This window comes from Clytia hemisphaerica, unplaced genomic scaffold (genome assembly GCF_902728285.1).
Source record: "Clytia hemisphaerica strain Z4C2 unplaced genomic scaffold, Clytia hemisphaerica genome assembly, whole genome shotgun sequence".
Taxonomy (NCBI): Eukaryota; Metazoa; Cnidaria; class Hydrozoa; order Leptothecata; family Clytiidae; genus Clytia; species Clytia hemisphaerica.
The window spans coordinates 102302-125578 of record NW_027104025.1 but is presented as its reverse complement, the minus strand read 5'-3'; the positions used below and the strand labels follow the sequence as shown (position 1 = coordinate 125578).

General features: G+C 34.3%; 2 protein-coding genes across 3 annotated transcripts in view; both read right to left on the bottom strand.

Annotated features, from left to right (window-relative positions):
• The window catches only part of LOC136811586 (cytoplasmic polyadenylation element-binding protein-like), a 35768-nt gene extending 28787 nt beyond the window's left edge, over positions 1-6981 (bottom strand). The window contains exons 1-2 of one of the 2 annotated variants that reach the window (XM_067068214.1): positions 6826-6981; positions 6481-6569 (exon numbers count right to left, since the gene is read on the bottom strand). In XM_067068214.1, the coding sequence (XP_066924315.1) occupies positions 6481-6546 (66 nt within the window). In that variant the 5' untranslated portion in view covers positions 6547-6569; positions 6826-6981. Of the gene's footprint in view, positions 1-4491; positions 4635-6480; positions 6570-6825 lie in introns of those variants that run through there. The other variant, XM_067068215.1, reaches the window with a different exon arrangement.
• Positions 6982-7491: 510 nt separating this feature from the next.
• On the bottom strand, positions 7492-10974 carry LOC136811585 (gamma-secretase subunit Aph-1b-like). Its single transcript, XM_067068212.1, has 6 exons — positions 10809-10974; positions 10270-10413; positions 9943-10013; positions 9549-9671; positions 8687-8814; positions 7492-8425 (listed from the first exon to the last, which is right to left on the bottom strand). Exons 1-6 carry the CDS (start codon positions 10919-10921, stop codon positions 8258-8260), a joined length of 747 nt encoding a protein of 248 aa, XP_066924313.1. The 5' UTR covers positions 10922-10974; the 3' UTR covers positions 7492-8257.
• Between the last annotated feature and the right edge of the window lie 12303 nt (positions 10975-23277).

The following is a 23277-nucleotide window of genomic DNA, read 5'->3' as shown; positions in this document are numbered from 1 at the left end:
TATTTAACAGCCTTGAAATTTGCACGATCTGAATTTGAATTTTTCTGCTTTTTCAAGGAAACAGCGGCTGGTTTTAATTAAAAGGGTTTTTCTTAACACCAAATTTTTCAATTCGTGTTAATAAAATGACTAGTAATATTCATGTAATAAGGTAACGTAATAAGGTAACCTAATGATACCTAAAATAAACCCATATCGAGACATAAAATAACAAAATTATTTTGAAAGCAAACAAGTCCTGAGATTGATAAACAAAATTTATTAGGCGTCAAAACGACCACTCCCTAAGTTCAAGAAATCAAAGCACCAAACGGGCATAAAACATATAAATTCAAACACAATCCCCTTTCAAGTTGATCTTAGCTCGAGCTTAATCGAGCGTTGATTGGTGTCTATTTACATGGGCCCCGTCAACGGGGGGGGGGGCCGGGGGTCCATGCCCCCCCCCCCACTTTTTGGTAGACCATGTCATACGTTATAAAGAGTTACTGTTTTAAGCTAGTTTGAGACCAAATCAAACCACAAAAACTATTATTCTCCCAAACTAGATATCGTTTTAATGTGTTTTGAGGGTCTAAAAAGTGAAAAATTTTCTTCCAAAATTTTGGCCCCCTCACTCAAAATGGCTCGCCGGGGCCCATGATTTAGTATGATTCCAACAATCTTCTGCTTTATCAAACTCCAGTTAAATATAAAGTAACTTCATTATAGTTTGCAAAACCTTCCACATAGATACATACTAAAATACTCATCGATCGAAAGTAGTCAGGAGCTGATAATGGTTTTTCAAAGACGGTAGATAGACTTCAACCTCAAATAATTGTATTGTCTGATGAAGGACTTTAAATACTATAGAACTACAACAGTCTAAAGCCATGTGTCCACTCCGGATAATTTTAAACGGATCGGTACGGTTCGGAACGGTTTCTATTGTTCTGGGGATTATCTTCAACACATTTGCTTCATATTTGTTTCACGTGAACGGTTCGAATGTTCACGTGTTTTTGGTCCAAACGGATAGAAAAAAAGTTGGATTTTTTCAACTTTTTTTGCGATCCGTGCCGGATCGAAACGGTTCTATTGATTTCAAACAATAGAACATCTGTAGAAGATTAAATTGATTAAATTTTCTTTGTATAAATATTGTAAACAGAAAGAATCTGGTTCAGAAAGTTTGAAGTGGATATTGCAAAACTGTCCGGATCGGTTTTCCAAAATATTCCGATCCAAACCGATCCGTTGAAAATTATCCGGAGTGGACACAAGGCTTAGTCTAATAGGAACCCGTTTTTTCTCTGTCCGTTTTATTATCCTTTAGCCTTATCACTATATTTTGATCAATATGAAAAAAGTGGATGGAATAGGACATTAAAATAAGTAAAGGATGCCCTTATTATTAAGACTACGAAGTAATAAAGATTAAAAACTATAATAAGATGGATAAGACAGTAAATCAAAGTCTCTTATTCATGAACAAAATTGTTCTCTCTCACCCCCCTTCCTCCTAGAGTTCCTTAAGAAATCATTTAGATAGAATCTATCGTATGACTAATTTCTTATTTTGCCTCGCCCATTTCTTTTATTGTTTTGTGCAAAAAAGCTTTCAAAGACTAGACCAGACCAGATGGAGCCTTATTGATAAGATTCTGGAAAATCTAAATCGATATTTTATTTCTTCAAGGGATGGGATGCTTTAAAAGAAATCATCAGTCTGAAATCGAATACAAAAAAACTTTTTCAAAACTTACTCTTTTTGAAGGTTTAATTCCAGACAAGCAGGGAGGTGTTTCTGGTAAAGTATGGAGGGATGAGGTGACTTCAACTGATACAAAGAGACTTTGTTAAAACTAACAAAATTTAAGTAATAGGTACCTTCGAATTGAAAGGTAGATTTCGCGATCGCCGAAAGATATTCAAAAGTTAACCAGCCTTGCAGGGATTAATATAGAAATTTGAAAAGTTTTCTTACTACAAATCGAGTGACCTCGTAACAATCTTTTAACCTTTGGAATTTTTACTCACTTGATAGAGATCTTAACAGTCACAATTTCTTGGACACTTAATGAAATTTGTGGAGTGTTTTTGGAATTTTCATTCATCAGATATTTGGCTTTCTAATCTTTCAAATAATCTTAAAATCGAATCTTAAAAAGTCTGTAAAAGAATTTTGGAATCTTAATCGAATCTTAATCGAATCTTAAAAAGTCTGTAAAAGAATTTTGGATTAATTCGGGATTAAACCTCAAACTAAAGTCTGTCCAGATATAATACCCCCGTTTTTAGTAATAAGTTGGAGATTTGATATTTCACAGAAAAGTGCTACCAAGGGGTATTTCAGGTCCCATATCTTCCGAAGGACTTTTCTGTTTGCCTTGAAATTTAACAAACTTCTTAACCTAAGGTTGAACTACTACTGGTGTAAAAATGAAGGTTATAGCATAAGTAGAAAAAATGCTCAATTTTTGCAATCGCAAATTTAACCGTTAAGAATCGCGAATTTTTCAACAAAAAATACATTGAAATATAGCGCTCTTGATTCTCTAAAACAAGCAAAAAAAAATTCCATAATTATATTTGACTGTCAAAAGTTACAGGCATTCTTGTTTCCACTGCCAATTATATCTGGACAGACTTTAAATGGAAACTTCATCTCAAAAGCAATCAAATTGACCGATAATGCTCCAAAAGACCTTAAGTCAATTTTGACTGGTGCAGAGTAAAATTTAGAATTAACGTAACATCGATTCAACCAATTGGTACACTACGTTGTGGTAACGTTAACCGCTATATGGGCGTTGCGAACGTTAAAAGAGGGAGGTTGTTAAGATGTTTTGTGCCAACTAACATCAACGACCGATTTTTTGGAGGTGCCATAAGACGCCTCTCAGCTATCTCACACCCCCCAAAATAAATAGTTTTTCAACCAAGAGAAAGAAAAAATAGCTAAAAAATTTCCCGCTTATTTCGCCTACCTCAATGTTTGAAATGTATTGCCTTTAAAATGGAGCGCCAATATAACAATTTGGGAAAATTGCCCCCCCAGTTTTCCCCGATTTTGGTCGACCCACCACGCTACTGGTCAAACCTTTCATCCCGTAAAATTATCACCGACCCAGAAACCAACAGGCACGATGCTACATTAGAAAGAAAAGACTATAAACTTTAAATGTCATTTCCAATACAGATGTCGTGACATACTAAGCATTGAATGACATACACAATGAATGATTACAGGACAGCAAAGAAAATAATCAATTTTCTTTCATCAAAAATGTCAAGAAAAATGCAAACATGTATCCAATTTTTAAGGGGTAGAAGAAAATAAATAGTTATTTTTTATCCATCATTATACAAAAAGTAATATTGGATAGATTCTCAACAAGGGAGTCATATTGACAAGTACCTAATCTATCAGCGGACAAAAATGTAAATATAAGCTGATCCCCCTTCCTAAAGGTAAATAGATACCCTTATGGTTTTAGCATGAAGAGTCTCTTTTTACTGTTGATGGAAGCTATTTTCGTATTGACTTCATTGCGTAACTATATGTGTGACCGTTTTTTGTTAAAATATTGAACTTAGGGGTGGGTATTCATGTAAGAACTTGAATTATGGAAAGGGGAGGAGAAATTGGGGTCCCATGAAAAAATACCCTTCTTGACTTTAAACTGAGTACGGATTCAAGATAATATTGATAATTCTTATTACGTTTTTTATCAAGCACATAAACCCTTTATGTACCACATTATGTAACTTGGTTTAGTGTACGTAGAATCTCAGGTCATTAGACTTACATTATAGGAAAACAGGATGTTCACCACGTTTGTAACTAGAGAGGTATATTCAAAGCTACGGTTTTGATTAGAGGCGTATGAATGCTTTTGTTTTTTTTCTTCATTGCCATTGAGATTATTCAAGAAGAGTTGATCTGAATGGAATTCAGAAGAAAGAAGAAACCGCTAAATACATAAAGTCGAGACTTAACAATTCTAGAAATGACCTGATCTCAACTGAATTCACGAGGTAAAGAAACGGACAAGTCTAGGCTTGACATAGAAGATCTTATGACACTGCTTTCAACTTTCGAAAAAATACTTCGTCGTCAAAATTAAAACTAAAATTTTAAGACATGTTTAATATTTTGACACAGAATTTAATACACTGATTTCCCTTCAATCTTTTGAAGAAAATATATATCTTCTTAATTAATCTAAAATTTTCATCTCCTAATCTCCTTCTATCATAGGCGAAACTGAATTTAATCCATTGTCTCTATCGATTTCCTTAGAAGATTTCGTGTTAATACAAACGCTGCCCCAATTGAATATAGAAATGCCAAAGTATTTCGCTTCGTATTTTACCGACATTATTCAATGAGCCCCATAACTAAACACATCGAAAATGCCTAGACATAAGAGATAAAATAAAGGAAAACATTTTTTAAGAGGAATTTTTTTTTCATTGCTTGAAAAACAAATAAAATGATATTACCTCTGGAGGCATGTTCAATGTTGAATACAAACACAGCATTGCGATCTTCTTCAAATAAAGTCTTCTTTAAACAAAGATTCATATACCAAGATGCTTTCATAAAATATTTTTCCAATCAAACTTTCAGTCAATCATGTGTTCATATGTACCCGAAATTCAACAAAAAAGTCAACAAAATGAAAAAGTCGAATCATCTAAATTTCACATGCATAGGCATATCCAAGTCAAATAACAAAGTTTTTGTCAACATAAATCAACCATATGATGATGGCAAGCTTAAGCACAGAAGACTTTTGTAATTGTGTAGTCATTGCGCAACGAATAAGATGCCACTCATTATAATACGATTTAGCAAAAATTTATTTTACATTACCAAGGAGGTTTATGTATTACTAATCTAAATATTGTCTTTAATAACATGGCATAGCCAACCCTATACTAGATTGTAGTTATGTGTCTTTCAGAACAATAAATCGCACTCTGTTCAGTTCCTACGTTTGTTATTAAATTTGATTTTGCCGAATCCTTTGTTTTACAACTATATCCGGGACTCCATAACTTATACACTGAAGGGAGTTAAACAGATGTGAAATAGCTAAAGTCTATCTTAAAAGACCAGAAAACTTGTCCGAGTTACGGAGATTCGATCTCCTTCCGCGCTTCCTGACAAGAATATTTGTTTAAAGAGTTACAGACTGAACGGCGTCGGGAAAAAGCCTTGTACATCTGGTACAGACACCTGACAATAACAAAGCCCCGTGATACTTTGTCTGCAAACAGACCCGTTATCTATGGAATTTTCAAAATTCACTGCTGTAATACGCAACGTTATTACATTGGATTCGAGTTGACTAAGTGCTAAGCTGTAAGGCACTTGTATTATCATAATATTATGCCGAAAAATTGTAACATGGTAAACTAGAACCCAATCTCTTCTAATCAGCTTAAAAACGCAAAAGGCAGCTACGTGCAGTAGAAAAACTTCATAACTAGGCTGAATCAATCAAATAAATTCCACAGCAAGTGCAGTAGAAAAACTTCCTCAAACCCTACAGTGTTTTAGTATTCCAAAAATGAGAAATTCTACCCAGGCTTCAATTTTAAATGTAATTGTAGTTCCTTGAGGAAATTAGCATTCGCTTCGAAAGTTTTAATGAAGATTTAGTTGAGCTTATCTCACTTGAAATAAGGAATATTAAAGAACATTAAGGATGTTTAGAACATACTCCCAGTTCCTCCTTTTTCGTCTTAATTTTCCTGAATTCTCACTTACCCATCCTTACTTCCTTAAAAAATTTCGAAATCTTTAAACATTTCTGATGAGAAAAAGGAAATAAAATGTTATTTAAACCAGGAAAAATATTACAAATTTTACAAATTCTATCTCTGTATTCTAAATAAAAGCCCATAATAAACTACCATTATGTCTTACACATAGACACCGAAGCGTATGTATTTTTTTGTTTAGGTATTATTATACACGAAACCATACAACATGATAAAAAATAAGCAAACCTTGCAAAAAATAAGGTCTTCTCTAATTTTTCACATGCAATCAAGAAGAAGGGAAGAAATTAATTAAGACTTCGAAGATAACAATCAAAGCACACGTGGAAAGATCGCGTTGGGAAGCATCGTTCTAGAAAAGTTTCTGAACAGAACTGCAACAGGACTGAATTAATTAAAAAAACTAACTATTATTATACTTTTTTACAAGTCCGCCCTAATAGAAGAATAATCAGGAACAACACGCCAGGGAAAGCTGGTGCGGCGGTCACCGTGCAACATTTTCCCAAAATACTCTTATCTTCGTTGCCTAATTTTGGTGGTGGCGGAGGTGTAAGGGAAAATTAATCATGGAAAGTTTCATCCTAAATCTGTTATTGTAAGTGAAAGCCAAGAGGATTTATAATGATAATCTATGATAAAAATGACCTAAAAGAGTTTTCCCTCACCAAGAAATTCAGTAGAAAAAAAAGTTAATCATACCTCACATAAAGCCATTGTCTGCAGGTTAAGTATCAATTGCTCTGGTTTGTGTATCACAGCCACCATAACATCGAATTTCCGTACACATTCTAATGACAAGAGAAAAACCAGAAATTCAGTTGAAAAAAAGTCAGTCAATTTCACGTGGTCTCTCTAAACGATCAATAAAAACATACCAAATAGATTCATATTTTTGTCAAACAATAGATACAGTCATTAACATCATGATGAAGGCCATTAAGAAATTAAACAAGTTTTTATCTGCATACTACACAATTAAATACAAATTTTCAATGTGTTGCCAAAACGCTCCCGCCTTTTTTTGTTGACTTGCAAATTTTTTACCACGCTCGTTTTAAATTTTCTTGATAGATTTCACGTGCCCATAGCTTCCTCGTCCGTCTGGTGAGTGTATATATCAGATGTTCAGAAGGTCACCGCTTCCTTTCCAAGAACATTTTGTTGTTTTGTGTGTTTCCAAGATAATTAAATTTTTGTTGTCTAGTATTTTGAAGGTGAGAATTAATGAATGGTAATAGCTGAGAAAATGTTAACAGTTTAGTAAAGTTTAGATCTCAAATTTTCAGAATGACTTTGTATCACCAAAAGCTTCAAAAGTATCAAGTTCTCGTTTCAAACTGGAGAGGTCGAAAAAATCGATAAACTCGGGAAAGGTGTATAGAACGAGTACGTCAGAAACATGCGAAGGAGCACAACACTCGTTAAAGACAATGAAATTACAACTACAAAGTCTCTTCCTCGGATAAATTCGACATGGTCCAAAACCGCCTATGAGCTTGACCATCTTTTCTCTATAGAAAAAGAAACAGGGACTTTCAGGAGAGAGCGAACAAACATCTAGGCTAAACTTGAGGGGAACTTTCCATTATTGAAAAAGAACCTAGTAAACTTTAGCCATATAATTATTATCTCCAGTTATATAGAACGTGAAAATAATTACGCATGCGTACCTACCATAAAAATTATATCAAATTTTACCAAGACACAATATTTTCAACTGGTTTTTGTCTTTCCAAGTATGCTACTACGAAATACCTCAAAAGAATTCAATTTATATTTCTACTGCAATTATATTATGGCAATAAGTCTAAAATGTTACAAAATTATACAAAAAATAAAAGGTATAATATCCCCAATTATTTTGATGATACAAACCTTCAAAGCATAACGGATTCAAATGAAAGCTTTTCAATCGGTGAATTCTTTTTCAAGTCATCCGCATTAATAATAATAGGCGTAAAACCGTTAAGAAATGAAAAATTAAATACGCATTACTTATTTTCCTCGTAAAGAGCTATCACGCCGTAGAACTTGACTGTAAGAATGTCTTAAAGCACCCAAAACAACACTGAAAAAATTCCAACCCTGAATATAAATCAAATTTTGTATTGTGTGTGAAATTAAAACATTATGATACAAAAAATGCTCGTTAATTTTTACAAAATATCAACAAAATAATATTATCACAGATGATTTTTTTCCAGACTATCACATATCATTATCATCACTGTTTATTGCCAACATTGAAAACTATGTTTACCCCAAGTAACAACTTCATCCGAAGTAAGTACCAGGTTTCAGTTGATATCATTATCAATTAAACTTTTCTTCTGGGTATTTATTATTGAGAATTGCTATTAAAAATCATCTTATAAATCAAAAGATATCCAGAATTCAACATAATCCAGCATATCCCACCTCCATTGTCAAAGACTCTGGCAAATCAAAAACTCAAACACCCACACTTTTAGTTTTTTCAATTATTATCGAGCAATGATGTCGATGTATGTCTTGCAGTAAAAACACGTTTCAGATTTTCTATACTTCCACCGACACATAAATAACTCCATAATCCAAAAATAACAGTTAGTGTGTAACCTACAGTTAATGCTGGCCAATATATTTGCTGTTCATTGAGAAGAGTCTGTGAAAATGAAAAAAATATGATGTATAAAAGATGATTTAACGATGATAATCTGAGAAAAAATGAGAAAAAATACAGGTAGCAAAGCCTAAAATCTCAATGAAAATTTCCAAAAATAAAACTTAACGTAGAAACCTTCGAATTTTCCCATTATAATTATAACACTTCAAGAGGTCTTATGGTGTCTGTTCGAGGAAAGGTTATCCTTTAAAGATACAGCCAAAGAAAGAGCTCAAATAAAGGTTGCCTCGTTATACTTACCAAACATGATACTAAAACATGTGAAACTGGTACTGCAATGATATGTATCCATTTACGATAATCTAATCCTTCAAAAAATACAATTCCCCAAAACGTGTTCAGCAAGATCATACAGTTCGTTAAAAATGCTGAAAATAATAAAAGAAGACAAGGAAATTGTAAATCATTAATAAAGAATAGCCTGCAACTTTCTCTGTTCAAAAATGTCAAAGAGTGGCTAAAAAGGCAAAATTGTATAATTTTGACTATTAATGCCGTATGGACTCTTCCAGAAAAAATTTGAATATGGGGGGTGGAGGATATTTGGATATTTGAAAATTTACCCCCCGGGCATTGTGACTTTTGATAGCAGGTATACCCCCCCCCCCGTGGACAAGCATCAGTTGACCCCCCGGACAAGGCAAATTTTGTAGATTTTTCACTACCCCTCCCCCATGCACGGACATTTTCTGGAAGAGCCCACTAGTCATAGTCAAAACAGTGCAAGATTTGTGAATGAAAATAAGACAAATTCGAGCTAAAAAGAAGTGATTATATTCAAATCGAATTTTTTATTTTAAAAGGGCAATATTTTCAAAATAATATGGTGTAAAAGCCTACCAACTCTAATACATTTTATGTAGCTGGAATCTCTTTTAAAACAAAATACTTGTTACCTTAAGTTCTGCAATTTCTAATTTTAGTAAGACCTTGAGAAACTGGCGTACATGTGTACACGATACACCATTTAAAATAAGAACTTGGGTTGTGAAGCTCTTTATCCCTTCGCAAATAAACTTTCTACAAATTGGTTTCTTAATAAGCTTGTTCTTTTAATGTTTTATCTCAAGAAGTATAAACTTTTAGTTAGAATGTGACTCACCTGATATGACAGCAAAGTTTGGATCATGACCATTGAGACCTAGAGTTCCAGGACCTGATGTATCTGCTAGAATATTGACCATTGCAAATAAACCGCTCATAAAGCCAAAACCAAGTCCAGCAACTACAAAGTAGAAACAGAAGTTTTGGTAATTTAATTAATCTGGGAAATAGACCTTCCTGTATCCTGAAAATAAAATATTTGAACATGCGCACCACAAGGGATGAAGAGAATTTTAGGAAACAGTTAAGAAGGTATGCTAAATTGCTGACAAAACAGAATTTGGAAGTCTTCAGCCTGCCAATAAATATTTCGGATAGACAACAAGACTTACGACACACAAGGTCATACATTTGCAATGAGGTTTTTTGAGAAAAAAGTTTATCATACTGACCATAATGAAAATATAGCTTCCTGTACGGAGAGTGGTTGTTTGTCATTTCAATAAGGCCTGCTTCAGCCCGCCTAAAAAACAATAAACAAAATCTCGAGCAATAGGTTCAATAACTAAAGCTTCACTGGTTCAAATTTAGAATGAAATACATTTTTTAACCTTTAACTAGTTTTTGATACTACCTTTCAATTTGGGGGGACCTTAGAAAATTGATTGCTTCCCTGTCCCAAAATAGACCTCCTCTTATTGTTGAAAAATATCTATAATGATACGTAACACGACAGACTACCAGATAATGTATCTGAAAAAATATAACAACAGACAAACCTGACAATTTTCCATAATACAAATCTGAATAATTCTTGAAATAAAACTGATATTAGGACCATGATAATCAACCGCCCTACAACATGCTGTATACCTAACCATAGTAATGAAGTTGCCAGCAATGAGAGTAACCAGCAGAAAGCACTATTAAGTAAAAAAGAACACGTTACAAAATCGACTTTTCCTAATCATAAGTCATCATAATTTCATGTTGAATAAATTAAAAAACTCCTGCATCAAGAAAATATAAAGTACACACTTTTACACAGTTTTTTACTAATGTGCGTAGCTTTAATGCTAGAGTTACTTATTCAACAAGAGATCTTGATTAGGAAAATATATATATATGAAACTCAAAATGGAAAAATGAAAATGGGGCTTGTCAGCGCCTAGAGAGACAATACCAAAGTATGAATTGTGTCCCTGTGCTTGATCCTTCTAAATAGCCTCTGAATATTTCTTGAAATTACCTAGAATTAACTAAAACAAAAATTTTTAAATTTTAAATTAATTATTATCAAAATTTTATTATTTCTCACCTGCTGATGAAAACAATGACCTGTTGTGCATCAGGAGCCACAGTTAGAGCAAACATTGCCACTGATGGTCCAAATGCAATGAATGTGCAACCAAAAAATGACAGTACAGTCATCTTGAAATGTTTTTGAACTGCTGGCTATTTTTTTTATTGTTATTTTTTAATGGCTAAAAACAAACAAATACTGCTACTTAGAAAGCTTGAAAAAGGATGATTATTTGCTTTCAAACAAATGAAAAGAGGAAATTTTTTTCTCTTTGAAAATAAGGAAGTTGCTAATTTCAAATTTACGTAAATATTTTTTTAATTTGTATGAATTATATTTAGGGACTGAAAAAAATTGGGATGAGCTGGAGTTTTTAAAAGATACTTCACTAATTGGTCATTTTAAAAAATAGAGATGACGCGTTCTATAAAAAAAGTAATAAAATCCTTTGTCTCAAGATTCAAGCATCAAGATTCAAGCATCAAGACCGAATCATCGAAAACCTTGTAAAAACTCCAGCTTGACCCAAAAAATTGGATCAGACATTTAAGGCCAAATAAGAAAAAATGTCTGGTTTTCAAATTTCAGGCAAGTGAACTTTTTTTTGAGAGTCACCCTGTCCCAAAAATAAAGTTTGTTTTTTTAGATGTTGAAAGAAAAATTGATTCTTTTCTTCTCTCTTCGAAATTCTGCTGATTCAGCAGAAAAGAGCCAAAAATATCCACAAATAACTGTAAGTTTGATGACTGTTGATGATGTTGTTTGAAAAGGGTGCTGACTTCTTTGTAGGGATGAAAGTAAAATTTTTGTTTTCAATCCGTATTGGTGAAATTGTTGTTATCGGTTTGGGTCAGGATCAGTTAGGGTCAGGGGTCAGGATTAGTTAGTGTCAGGGTTCAGCCATTCTAATTCGCGTCAGCATTCAATTATTGTCAACGCAAACCCCAACGTAAATTTGGCTATTGCCGATGTAAAAGTGCTTACTGTACTATAGAACCCAGAATTTTTAGCCGACGCAAATAAATTTGAATTAGAAAGGCTGGGGTTGGAGCAGGATAGTCAAAATAGGGTTGGGAGAAGCATTGATTGGGAAATATAGGGCTGAAGGCCCTGGTAGGGGCACTAATAATGTTGGGGCTAACCTTGCTATATTGATATGATGTATAAAGGTCTGTACAAAATACACACTATAACGTAGATTCACCCGTTTGTTGTGGTTTCAAGGTCTCTCGTAGTACAGAGCTTCTGAATCAATAGTACTTTTCATGTATAGATTCAAATCCCACTCGAGAATTGACTTGGGCAAATTTCAAAATATCGTTCCGTCAAAGATTCCCATTGCGCACTAAGATTCCTTTGTCACTTTTCTAGCGGAAAAAGACCAGGCATTATCGTGCACTAACTTGCATCAGTGGGGGCTATCATGCATAGCCCTCAAATGAATGACCTGGCTGTAACTGTGGATGATTGTAGCAGGCTTGGTCGCAATGATAATGATCAGGTGGATTTTTTCAACACGTTTGTCGGAATGGGTCTCTAATGTATGTTCTTTTTTCAGATGAATGCTCTGATTGATGATTTTCTACGTCAAGGTCAGAAGGTAGGCTACGCTAGTTTGGCCATGTCCAATGTATGGATGAAGACTGTCAGCAGAAGAGAATTCTTTCCCAGGTTGTGGAAGGTAAATATTTAGGCCGACCAAAAAAAGATGGATGGACAATATTAAAGACAACCTCAAATTTATGACTGTCGACATGACTAACGATGGGGCAGCCTGCTGGCGTACGATCTTCAGAGGAAGGCGCCCAACCCCAGCTGCTGGGAACAACGGACGTTAAACCGTGCAGTAAGTAAGTATGTAAGTGGCTGGTCATTAAAATACAAAGTTAAATCAAAACAAACCTGATTTACAAAATAAACGAATTAAAAAATGTCATAATACAGCATAATATGAAACTTAACGACATAAAATTTGAACTCTTGAGATATGGTCAAAATCAAATCATCCAAGGACCAAACAAACTATACATCACCATCAGGCAACATCATTGAAACAAAAATGTTGTAAAAGATTTGGGAATCCTGATAAATAATTTCACCCATTCAAAAGCAAAAAATTTAACTTCATGGATACTGCAAAATTTTTCATCGCGGTCATTGGAATGCATGACTACACTCTAAAAATCATTGGTGATACCAATCTTAGAATATTGCTCCATTTTATGGAGTCCAAATACTGTTGGTCTCATTTAGAGACCTGAAGACAGTCGCTATATCGCATCATCTGTGTTTGGAAGGTGTTAGAAGGGATAGTACCTAACGTGAATAGCAGTATAAAAGCTTACGAAATTCCCTGGCTCTGCCGACTGTGCTGAAACTCTCCAAGAATCAAACATCAAAGCTTAGAGATTGTACTCTTTCTTTACAAGGTGCAAAACTATTCAATGCAATGCCAAAGAGCATAAGAAACTTAAAAAATACTTCAGCTGAAAAACTCAAGAATGCACTTGACACCCACTTAAAGCCGGTCCTAAACTATCCTATTCATGGATAAACTGGGTGTAGGAGAGCTAATTCAAATTCAATACTTGACATGAAAAATATCTGCTGAGATTCTTTTCTATCAGCAGGTACAAATGCATTCTTTGAAGCGTTGATGGTTTGGATTATCCTCTCGAAGTTTGCTTTAGAAGTTGTTACCTATTGGTTTGAATGTTATATTTTGGATTAAGCAATCAGCGAGTAAGAAGTCACTCACGAATAGATTTTAGGTTAACGTTGATTGATGAATTTTGGCACTTTTTTAACACTTTTTATTTTCAAAAACATAGATTTTCCCATGCCATGCAGGTCAGCTTTTAAAACATCAATTGAATTTTTTCTAGCCTAAAATTGATTTGTGAGTAACGGCTAATCAGACTTTAGTCAAACTGAACATGGGAAGACTTCCAGGCTGGAATTGGTGAACAGCACGCCTAATATATTCGGCGTGAGGCAGTAATTACTTTTGGCATATTGGCGTAAGGAGTGAATATAAAGTAAGATATTGGCGTAAGTCAAAGCTTTTCAAGACGTGAGGAGCACCGCCATTCTAACTCCTAATTTCATTACGTCGTTTGAACGCATCCACCTTGCTCTCCCTTGACCGTCATACCGTGAGTGGTCCTAAATCCAATAGCCCTGCCTAAATTTGATGAGGTTTTTCAAAGATACAAACTAAAATAAAATAAAACCTTTCACTGTGGAGCAATGAAGATACCAATTTTATAATTGTCAACTAAACTGCAAGATTTGATACACTGAACCAATTGAACCAAATAACAACATATAATTGCTTCTTTATAGAAAACATGATTTTTTAAATACAAAATTGTTAACGTTTTAATTACGAGCAACAGATTCAGAATGGTAATTATTTTTACAACTCACACTTTTTTATCCCATTAATTGATATCTTGACATTTTAGTCATCTTGTAGGATGTTTTGTTATCGAGAGTTCTTGCAATATAGTTTATTGTTCAACTTGGAGAGGGAATGTTTGTAAGCATAGAATTTTTTTCATAGCAGTTATTTGGGGGGTTGGATTTAGGCAAGGCTGTCGGATTTAGGACCAATCACGGTATAACGTTGTATATAGAGTGTAAATAGAATGGGCCATTCCAGAAAATTTTTGTTACCCTCCCTCGGACGACGTGCATTTTTAAATTGTTTCTAGCCTTGGAAATAATTTTTCTTTTCCAAATTCTGATAAAAATCCATGCACTTTTGCAACATGCATCGGAAATTCCACTCTTTTTTGCCTTTTTTAATTCAATTGCCTTGGAAATTTATACATTTTCTTCTCTCGCCTTGGAAATTTCAAATCCTGTGTCGTCCAGCCCCCAACCCTGTTAAAGACAAATTCTGGAATGGCTCAATATAAAGTGCTTTTAATTCATTTTAAAATCCCTAATACTAATCCCATTAATTCCTAAAATATGGCTCATGGTCATGATTCATTTACCTTTATACATTTCTTTCTTTGAAGTACCGTGAGAGGTCCTAAATCCGACACCACTGTCTAATTCCGACCCCCCCCCAAATAACTGTTAAAAAAAATTCTATGTTTACAAACATTCCCTCTCCAAGTTGAACGATAAACTATTGCTAGAACTCTCGAAACAAAACATCTAAGAAGATAGCTGTAATGTCAAGATGTCAATTAATGTAATTAAAAAGTGTGAGTTGTAAAAATAATTACCTTTTATTCTGGATCAGTTGCTCATGTTTAAAACGATAACAGTTTTGTAATAAAAGTGACTTGTGCAGGAAAAATACGAAACAACTTGGGCTGATTTCCATCAATAAACAAACAGACTAAATTGCAAAAATGGCGTAAAGTTGAAAAAAGGGCGGATGGGGTAGCACTTAATTTGAATAACAAACATCGAATCAATGAGGCGGCAACTATCAACGCCCTCTTTATTACCACCCATAAGGCCGGATGTTTATTTACGGAAGGCCCGCAATCAAGCCAAGTGCCAGTGTTAAGTAATAAAAACCAGGCTTGATTACGTAACGCTTCAAAATGAGCACGCTCGTACACAGACCTCTTTTATATTTTCGTGTGCTTTGAAAAATCAAAACATCTCATTACTTTTTATGATGCTGTTGCTACTGATTGTCATTTATGACGTTGTGCATATTGCAATAAAAAAAAATGTTTAATTATTTTTATTTGGTTCAATTGGTTCAGTGTATCACAGTTACATCAACATGCCTTCTTACCTGTCTTTAAAAATATAAATAAAAGTAATCACGGAAAAGGACGCAAAAAAAAAAGGAAATAAGTGTGAGAACAGAGTAATCAAACTCATTAGAAAAAGTACCATTAGAAGTCATAAAAAATCAACCTGAATAAATGCAATCGAAATTCCAGAGAACCCAAACAACATTACATTACTATGTCAAACTCCCATCACATAAATTTTACAATTACGTCAGAGTAGACTACGGTCGCCACCGAAGAGGTATATTTGCAAAGGGTAATTATATTTTATTGTTCACTTCTTTTTTAAAGATTCGCCGGGTTGGAAAAGTATGAATTTCTTTGTACATATTTTACCTACCCCAAATATTTAGGAGGCTGAGTTTTAAACGAATCGTCAAGTTGAAACGAACGATAAATGTATCAAGGTCTGTTTTATTTACCCCCTGGTGACTTAACAAAAGAGACTTAACTCGATGTTACAATCCAATTATTGAAAGTTTGTGTCAGCCTTTTTATAATGAGCGAGACATACGTTCTCTGAATTTTCATATTGACATTTTCGAGGCATTTTGATGTAACTGTTTGTATCTTTGAAAGACCCCATCGGGTCTTCTACAAATTTTGAGCAACTTTTAGGCATGAGAAAGATCAAAATCTCAGGGCTTTCGGCTTCGGGAGCTCCACCCCCTGAACCCCCACCAGGACCAGGGCTTAGCCCTAGACACCCATTGGAGGGCTAAGGGGTCAGTCACAAATCGATTTTAGGTTAGAAGAACGCCAATTGACGTATATAGGTGGGTGGGTTAAAGGTTGTTGACGTTTTTCAGAAACATCGATTTTTCATTCCATGCCAAATATTACTTTTCGCCATGTTTCTGTTTGATCGCTTCTTTTGTTTTGAAAACCAAAACAAACGGCCCGATGTTTATGTCTTTTCTTTGTTCTTGTTCTTTCTGTCGCTACATACTACGGAGATAACGGCTAGTTCGAAACACGGGTCACGGGTCACGGGTCCGGGTCACGGGGCACGGGTTACGGGGCACGGGGCAAGGGATGACGGGGCAGCTCAGATCAAAGTAATTCAATCAGAAAATGTTTTAAAAACACTAAAAGTTATCGAAAAAATCAATTTTAAGGTATTTTATCCACGTATGACAATTTAAAACGCTAAAACCTAACCACATGCTTTCCACGTGCTTTCGAAGTTTGCGTCGTGTATAATGCAGACCAGAAAACACCGCAACATATTACATACATATAATAGTGAGGTTAAGTATACCGGGATAATCACGACAACGGACGAAAAATGTAATAGGCTAGTGGAAATACGAAATTTGATTGGTTGAAACTCACTAGCCTGTTAAATATTCGTTCGTCGTCGTGATTTTACCGATTTACTTAACCTCACTAATAAGCTTATATTATCAATAATACACTTTTATTGTTATATGCATGTTATATGTTATACGTAAGTAATATACATATTACAATTCCCATCCCTGAAAAGCGAGCTATCTCACGAAAATGATAGTACGGCTATTGTTAAATCATATCTCATTATATCCCCTCCATCACCTTGAGTATGAATATAATTTTAATGGATAATAACGTAGAAATGATGGTACTTTATCAATGTGTCAATATTTTCCACCTACCATTATGAATTTTTAATAAAAATGACGTAATTATACTCATATCTCTAAAACCACTATCTTGTAGCATTTAATCGTTTTAAAACATGTCAATCTATATCCAGTCACATGATTAGCATCCTATTGAGTATGAAAAGAAATTTTGCTGTAAATTGGTTCAGAGGCCTTATATTTCATGATTTTGACAATATTTTTGTCATTCAATATTATTTTGTCAAAATTTGTGGATGACATATTATTTAAAAATTTTCATGATAATACTATTCGTATATAATTGTTTCAGACATACTATACTAGTAGTATTAGTACTATTATATGTGTTATGTAGTGCGTGTTATGAATTATACGTCATGATATCGTTATATTTTTTCCGGTCTGTAAATTGTATGCCCCGTGCCCCGTGACCCGTACCCTGTGCCCCGTACCCCGTGACCCGTGACCCGTGTTTCGAACTAGCCGCGGAGATAATTAATTATGGAAATTTTGTGAACAAGTTTAGAAATTATCTCCGTTTCTCGGTTAGTGTAAAACGCAGGTCACAGGTCACAGGTCGCAGGTTACAGGTTACAGGTCACAGGTCACAGGTCACAGGTCAACAAAGTGCAGACCGGAAAAAAGATAATAAGATCATAACATATACATAACATAACATCAATACATAACGCATTAAATTACAAAAAAGTAATACATGTTATTTAGATATTATAAAATGACAATTGAATAGAATAACAACCTAGTGACACTTACTTACAAAAATAATGACAAAATCATAAAATATGATGCCTAACAAGACAAAAGCACGAAAAATATTTATTATACAAAATGTGATGTGGATGGTGGAATGGATAAAAAATGGCACCAAACAGAAGCTTGCAAGGTCCCTAAGAGAGTGGTTTTAGAAGGATGGAACTAATTAATTATTCAGTTATTATTTTAATGTCTTCATGACAATTTTTGACACAAATATTAACAGAATCATAAAATCTGATGCAAGAAAAGACAAAAACACGAAGAATATTTATAATACAGAATGTGATGTTGATAGTGTGAATGGATATAAAACGGCACCAATCAGAAGCTTGTGAGGTCCCTAAGAGAGTGGTTTTAGAAGGATGAACTAATTAATCATTCAATTGTTATTTTAATGACCTAATGACAATTTTTGACAAAAATATTGACAGAATCACAAAATATCATGTCTTACAAGAGAAAAACACCAAAAATATTTAGCATACCGAATGTGATGATAACAATATGGCTGGATATAAAATTACACCAATCAGAAGCTCGTGAGTTCTCTGAGAAGGTAGTTTTAGAGCGATGTGTTTTATTATATGTATGTAACCATCATATAACATTACAAACATTACAATATGTAATATACCTGTTGTACGTATAATATGGTTTCAAATATTTTCTGGTCTGCGTTATACACGGCGCAAACTGCGAAAGATCGATAAAAGCACATGGTTAAATTTTGATGTTTGAAATGGTTTTATATGGATGAAATTGCTTGATAATTATGTTTTTGATAATTCTTTGTGTTTTCCAAACATTTTCCTCTGCAATGACATTGATTAGAGTCAACCTGTCATCACTGACCTGTGACCTGTGACCTGCGACCTGTGACCTGTGACCTGCGTTTTACACTAACCGTCCGTTTCTTTTTTTTTTCAAATATAAACTATGCGAGCCGTAGTGAAAATTAAGATGGCTGACCAAACAGCGATGAAGGCATTTTTTATCGATTTCGAGGATATCAAGGTATGTTTGACGTTTTTGGGTGTGGGTGGGTGGGTCAGCTTTTAAAATGTCAATTGACGTTCTTCTAACCTAGAATCGATTTGTGACTGACCCCTAACCCCCCCCCCTGCAATTTCGCCTGCCTTTCCACAAGCCGAACTTCCTTTGGCTTTGGTTTTTTGCACCTCACAGTTAATCAAATAACAATTTGGCGTGGACTGCATAGTTTCCTTACTACTGGCCAATACTGGGGCACTGACTGGGAAAGAGTTACATCTGATCGCCCAAAGTTACCTTCATGTTTTTATTTTATTTTCTTATCTCTGATCCATTTCTCTTTCATTTCTGATTGTCTGAGTTTCTGAGACTTAGTTTCTCATTTCTGACTGAGTTTTCATACCTGTCAATCATTTGTCCATCAATTTCGACCAGCCTAATTTTCGCACCGAGTGGGATTCGAACCACCATCAAAGAAAGACCTTCAGTTTCGGAAGCCAGCGCTCTATCCGATCCGTTGAGCCATCGCCGCACAGCCAAATTGCGCAATTCATAACATATTATACCGAACTGGCAAAAGACGGGGGTAATGTTATTATAATATGGGTAAAAGTAACCCTTTTTTAAACCTGACTGAAATTCGAGCCGTTACTAGCAACCCTGCGGGGCCCAAGGCGCCGAGTATGCACCCGGCACAGTGACAAGCCGTTACTAGCTTAGCAACCCTGACCCTACCAACTGTTACTTAATCAATTCCAAACAACAAAACCCCCGGAAAGGTGACTATCAGCGATCCGTGGATAAAAAAATAAAATAAAAAAATGAAGGTAACTTTGGGCGATCCGATATAACTCTCTCCCACTGACTGGGCATGCCATGGGACTGGGAAGACTTCTTCAAAGACAAAGCCACTTTCACTTTCACTTTCACTTTCTTTCACTTTTTAAAACACTATATACAATGAATAAAAACCTGAGAATGAAAAGAGCTCATAATAGAGAGCTTTCTAAGCCATTCGTCAGTATAAAACCTTGTGATAAAAATTTAACAAAAGGGTTAAAAAAACTAGGGAAAAACTAAGGTAACCTTTATATAAAGGTAGCAATATTTACACACGCAAGAGGTTGGAAGGTAGACTTCCACAAAGTAACTCAAGTTATATTATATATTAAGAAATAATACAAGTATTTATTGTAATTTGTATAATCTTTTCTTTAAGTGCTTGCAGAGAGAATGGGATGACAATTCAACTCTATTGTAGCAGTCAAGTTCCTGCCAAGCTAAGGGTGCATGATACATTAGGGGACAATCAGCTTGATCATAATGAATAATTGAGACACTGTTTTTATCATTTCGTCTGGCTGGGTTTTTTATGTCATGCTTACGAGGATGGCTAGTAAAGAGATTTATCGATGATTTGTTGAGTGTGTTGTTTAGGTATCTATGTACAAGTTTACATGCTTCAAGTTTATACAAACTATGAATGTTTAAGGGATCAAAGTCATTATTGGCTTCAGGGTTGTCGTTTGTTTTGGGTTACGACATAAGTTGGCACCCCAAAATGGCATACCAAAATGGCACCGCAAATGGTATACCAAATGGCACACCAAATGGCATAGCGAATTTATCTATGTATCTACGCATCTATGTATCTATGTATCTATGTATCTATATATCTACATATCCATGTATCTATATATCTACGTATCTATGTATCTACATATCCATGTATCTATATATCTATGTATCTATGTATCTATATATCTACATGTCTACGCATCCATGTATCTATGTATCTGCATATCTACACATCTATGTATCTACATATCCACGTATCTATGTATCTATGTATCTACATATCTACGCATCCATGTATCTATGTATCTATGTATCTATGCATCTATGTATCTATGTATCTATGTATCTATGTATCTACATATCCATGTATCTATATATCTACGTATCTATGTATCTACATATCCATGTATCTATATATCTATGTATCTATGTATCTATATATCTACATGTCTACGCATCCATGTATCTATGTATCTGCATATCTACACATCTATGTATCTACATATCCACGTATCTATGTATCTATGTATCTACATATCTACGCATCCATGTATCTATGTATCTATGTATCTATGCATCCATGTATCTATGTATCTATGTATCCTATATATCTACATATCCATGCATCTATATATCTACGTATCTATGTATCTACATATCCATGTATCTATGTATCTATGTATCTACATATCTACGCATCTATGTATCCATGTATCTACATATCTATGTATCAATGTATCTACATATCTACGCATCCATGTATCTATGTATCTATGTATCTATGCATCCATGTATCTATGCATCCATGTATGTATGCATCCATGTATCTATGTATCTATGTATCTATGTATCTATGTATCTATATATCTACATACCCATGTATCTATATATCTACGTATCTATGTATCTACATATCCATGTATCTATGTATCTATGTATCTACACATCCATGTATCTATGTATCTATGTATCTACATATTCAAAACTACCTTATCAGCCCTTTTTACGCCGGCCATTATCACGCCACAGCCTGATTTTGGGCTTATGCCAATTAGGATCGTAAGTATAACGCCAAAATTTGTTAGAATGACTTTTTATGCTTCAATTTACATTAAAATATCATTTTTCAGTAGTAAACTGTTGAAACTTTCATTGAAAATCACGGATTTTTGCAAAGTTTTAGATATGTAGTAAAACAATGGATCATTTTTATCTTTGAATCATGATTATAATCCTTTAAATGGAGAAAAATGATCAAAATTAACGCCAATTTTAAGTAAAATTTGCAAAATTTTGGCCTCTTTTACACCGGCCCTTTTAACGCCGGAATGAAGACATCATACTGTGAACAAATGTCGTTTTCATAAGTTTTTAAAATCTGACTAAAGATTGCCTGAAAAAGCACAAAACTCTTAGTATCGGAAAATTCATTTGTCTCTATTCTCGACTAATAGATGTATTGATACATAAGTACATAGATACATATAATAGATACATATACATGGATATGTAGATAAATGGATATATAGATACATGGATGCGTAGATACATAGATACATGGATGCATAGATATGTAGATACATAGATACATAGATACATGGATGCGTAGATATGTAGATATATAGATACATGGATATGTAGATATACAGGATACATAGATACATAGATACATGGATGCATAGATACATAGATGCATAGATACATGGATGCATAGATATATAGATACATAGATACATAGATACATAGATACATGGATATGTAGATACATGAGATGCGTAGATATGTAGATATATAGATACATAGATACATAGATACATAGATATATAGATACATGGATATGTAGATATATAGAATACATAGATACATAGATACATGGATGCATAGATACATAGATACATAGATACATAGATAAATGGATGCGTAGATATGTAGATACATAGATACATAGATACGTGGATATGTAGATACATAGATGTGTAGATATGCAGATACATAGATACATGGATGCGTAGATATGTAGATATATAGATGCATAGATACATAGATATATAGATACTTGGATATGTAGATACACAGATACGTAGATATATATAGATACATGGATATGTAGATATATAGATACATAGATACATAGATACATGGATGCGTAGATACATAGATAACATAGTGTGCAAGGGGGTTCCAGGTCCCACCTGAAAATTCAGGTCCCACCTTATCCTAAAATTCCCACCTTCAGCCCTGACTCCTAGATCCCAGGTAAAAACAAAAAATATATACTAATTCGAGGAACAAAACAAAATTTCTTTACCGTAATATGAAGATGCAATATATTACATATGTTTAACTTTCCATTTGCCTATGACCTACATTAGGGGTAGAAACCAATCAAGTAGCCAGACGGCTTAGAAGTAAGTGTGAGTCGTTAGATATAAGTTTGGCATGAAATTATGGCTAATCCTCGAATAAGAAGTTTTGGGGAAAATTTGTCCCGATAACAACAATATTAGTATAAATAAGTGAGGATCGCCTACAACCATAACTGCAGGGAGGGAGGGAGGTAAAATAGTTTATCCTGTCAGCTTTCAGTTAGAGCGTCGACTTGAACAGGGAGATGTGATGGCCATTTTGAACATGACGTCACATGGCTATTAGCAAAGTAGACTCAGTTGGCGGAGGAGGGCGGCCACCCAGCCATTCGAATACTGTATAATAGCGCTTATCAAATAAAAGTTAAACCCCAATTTAACCTGTGTTAAATCCAAA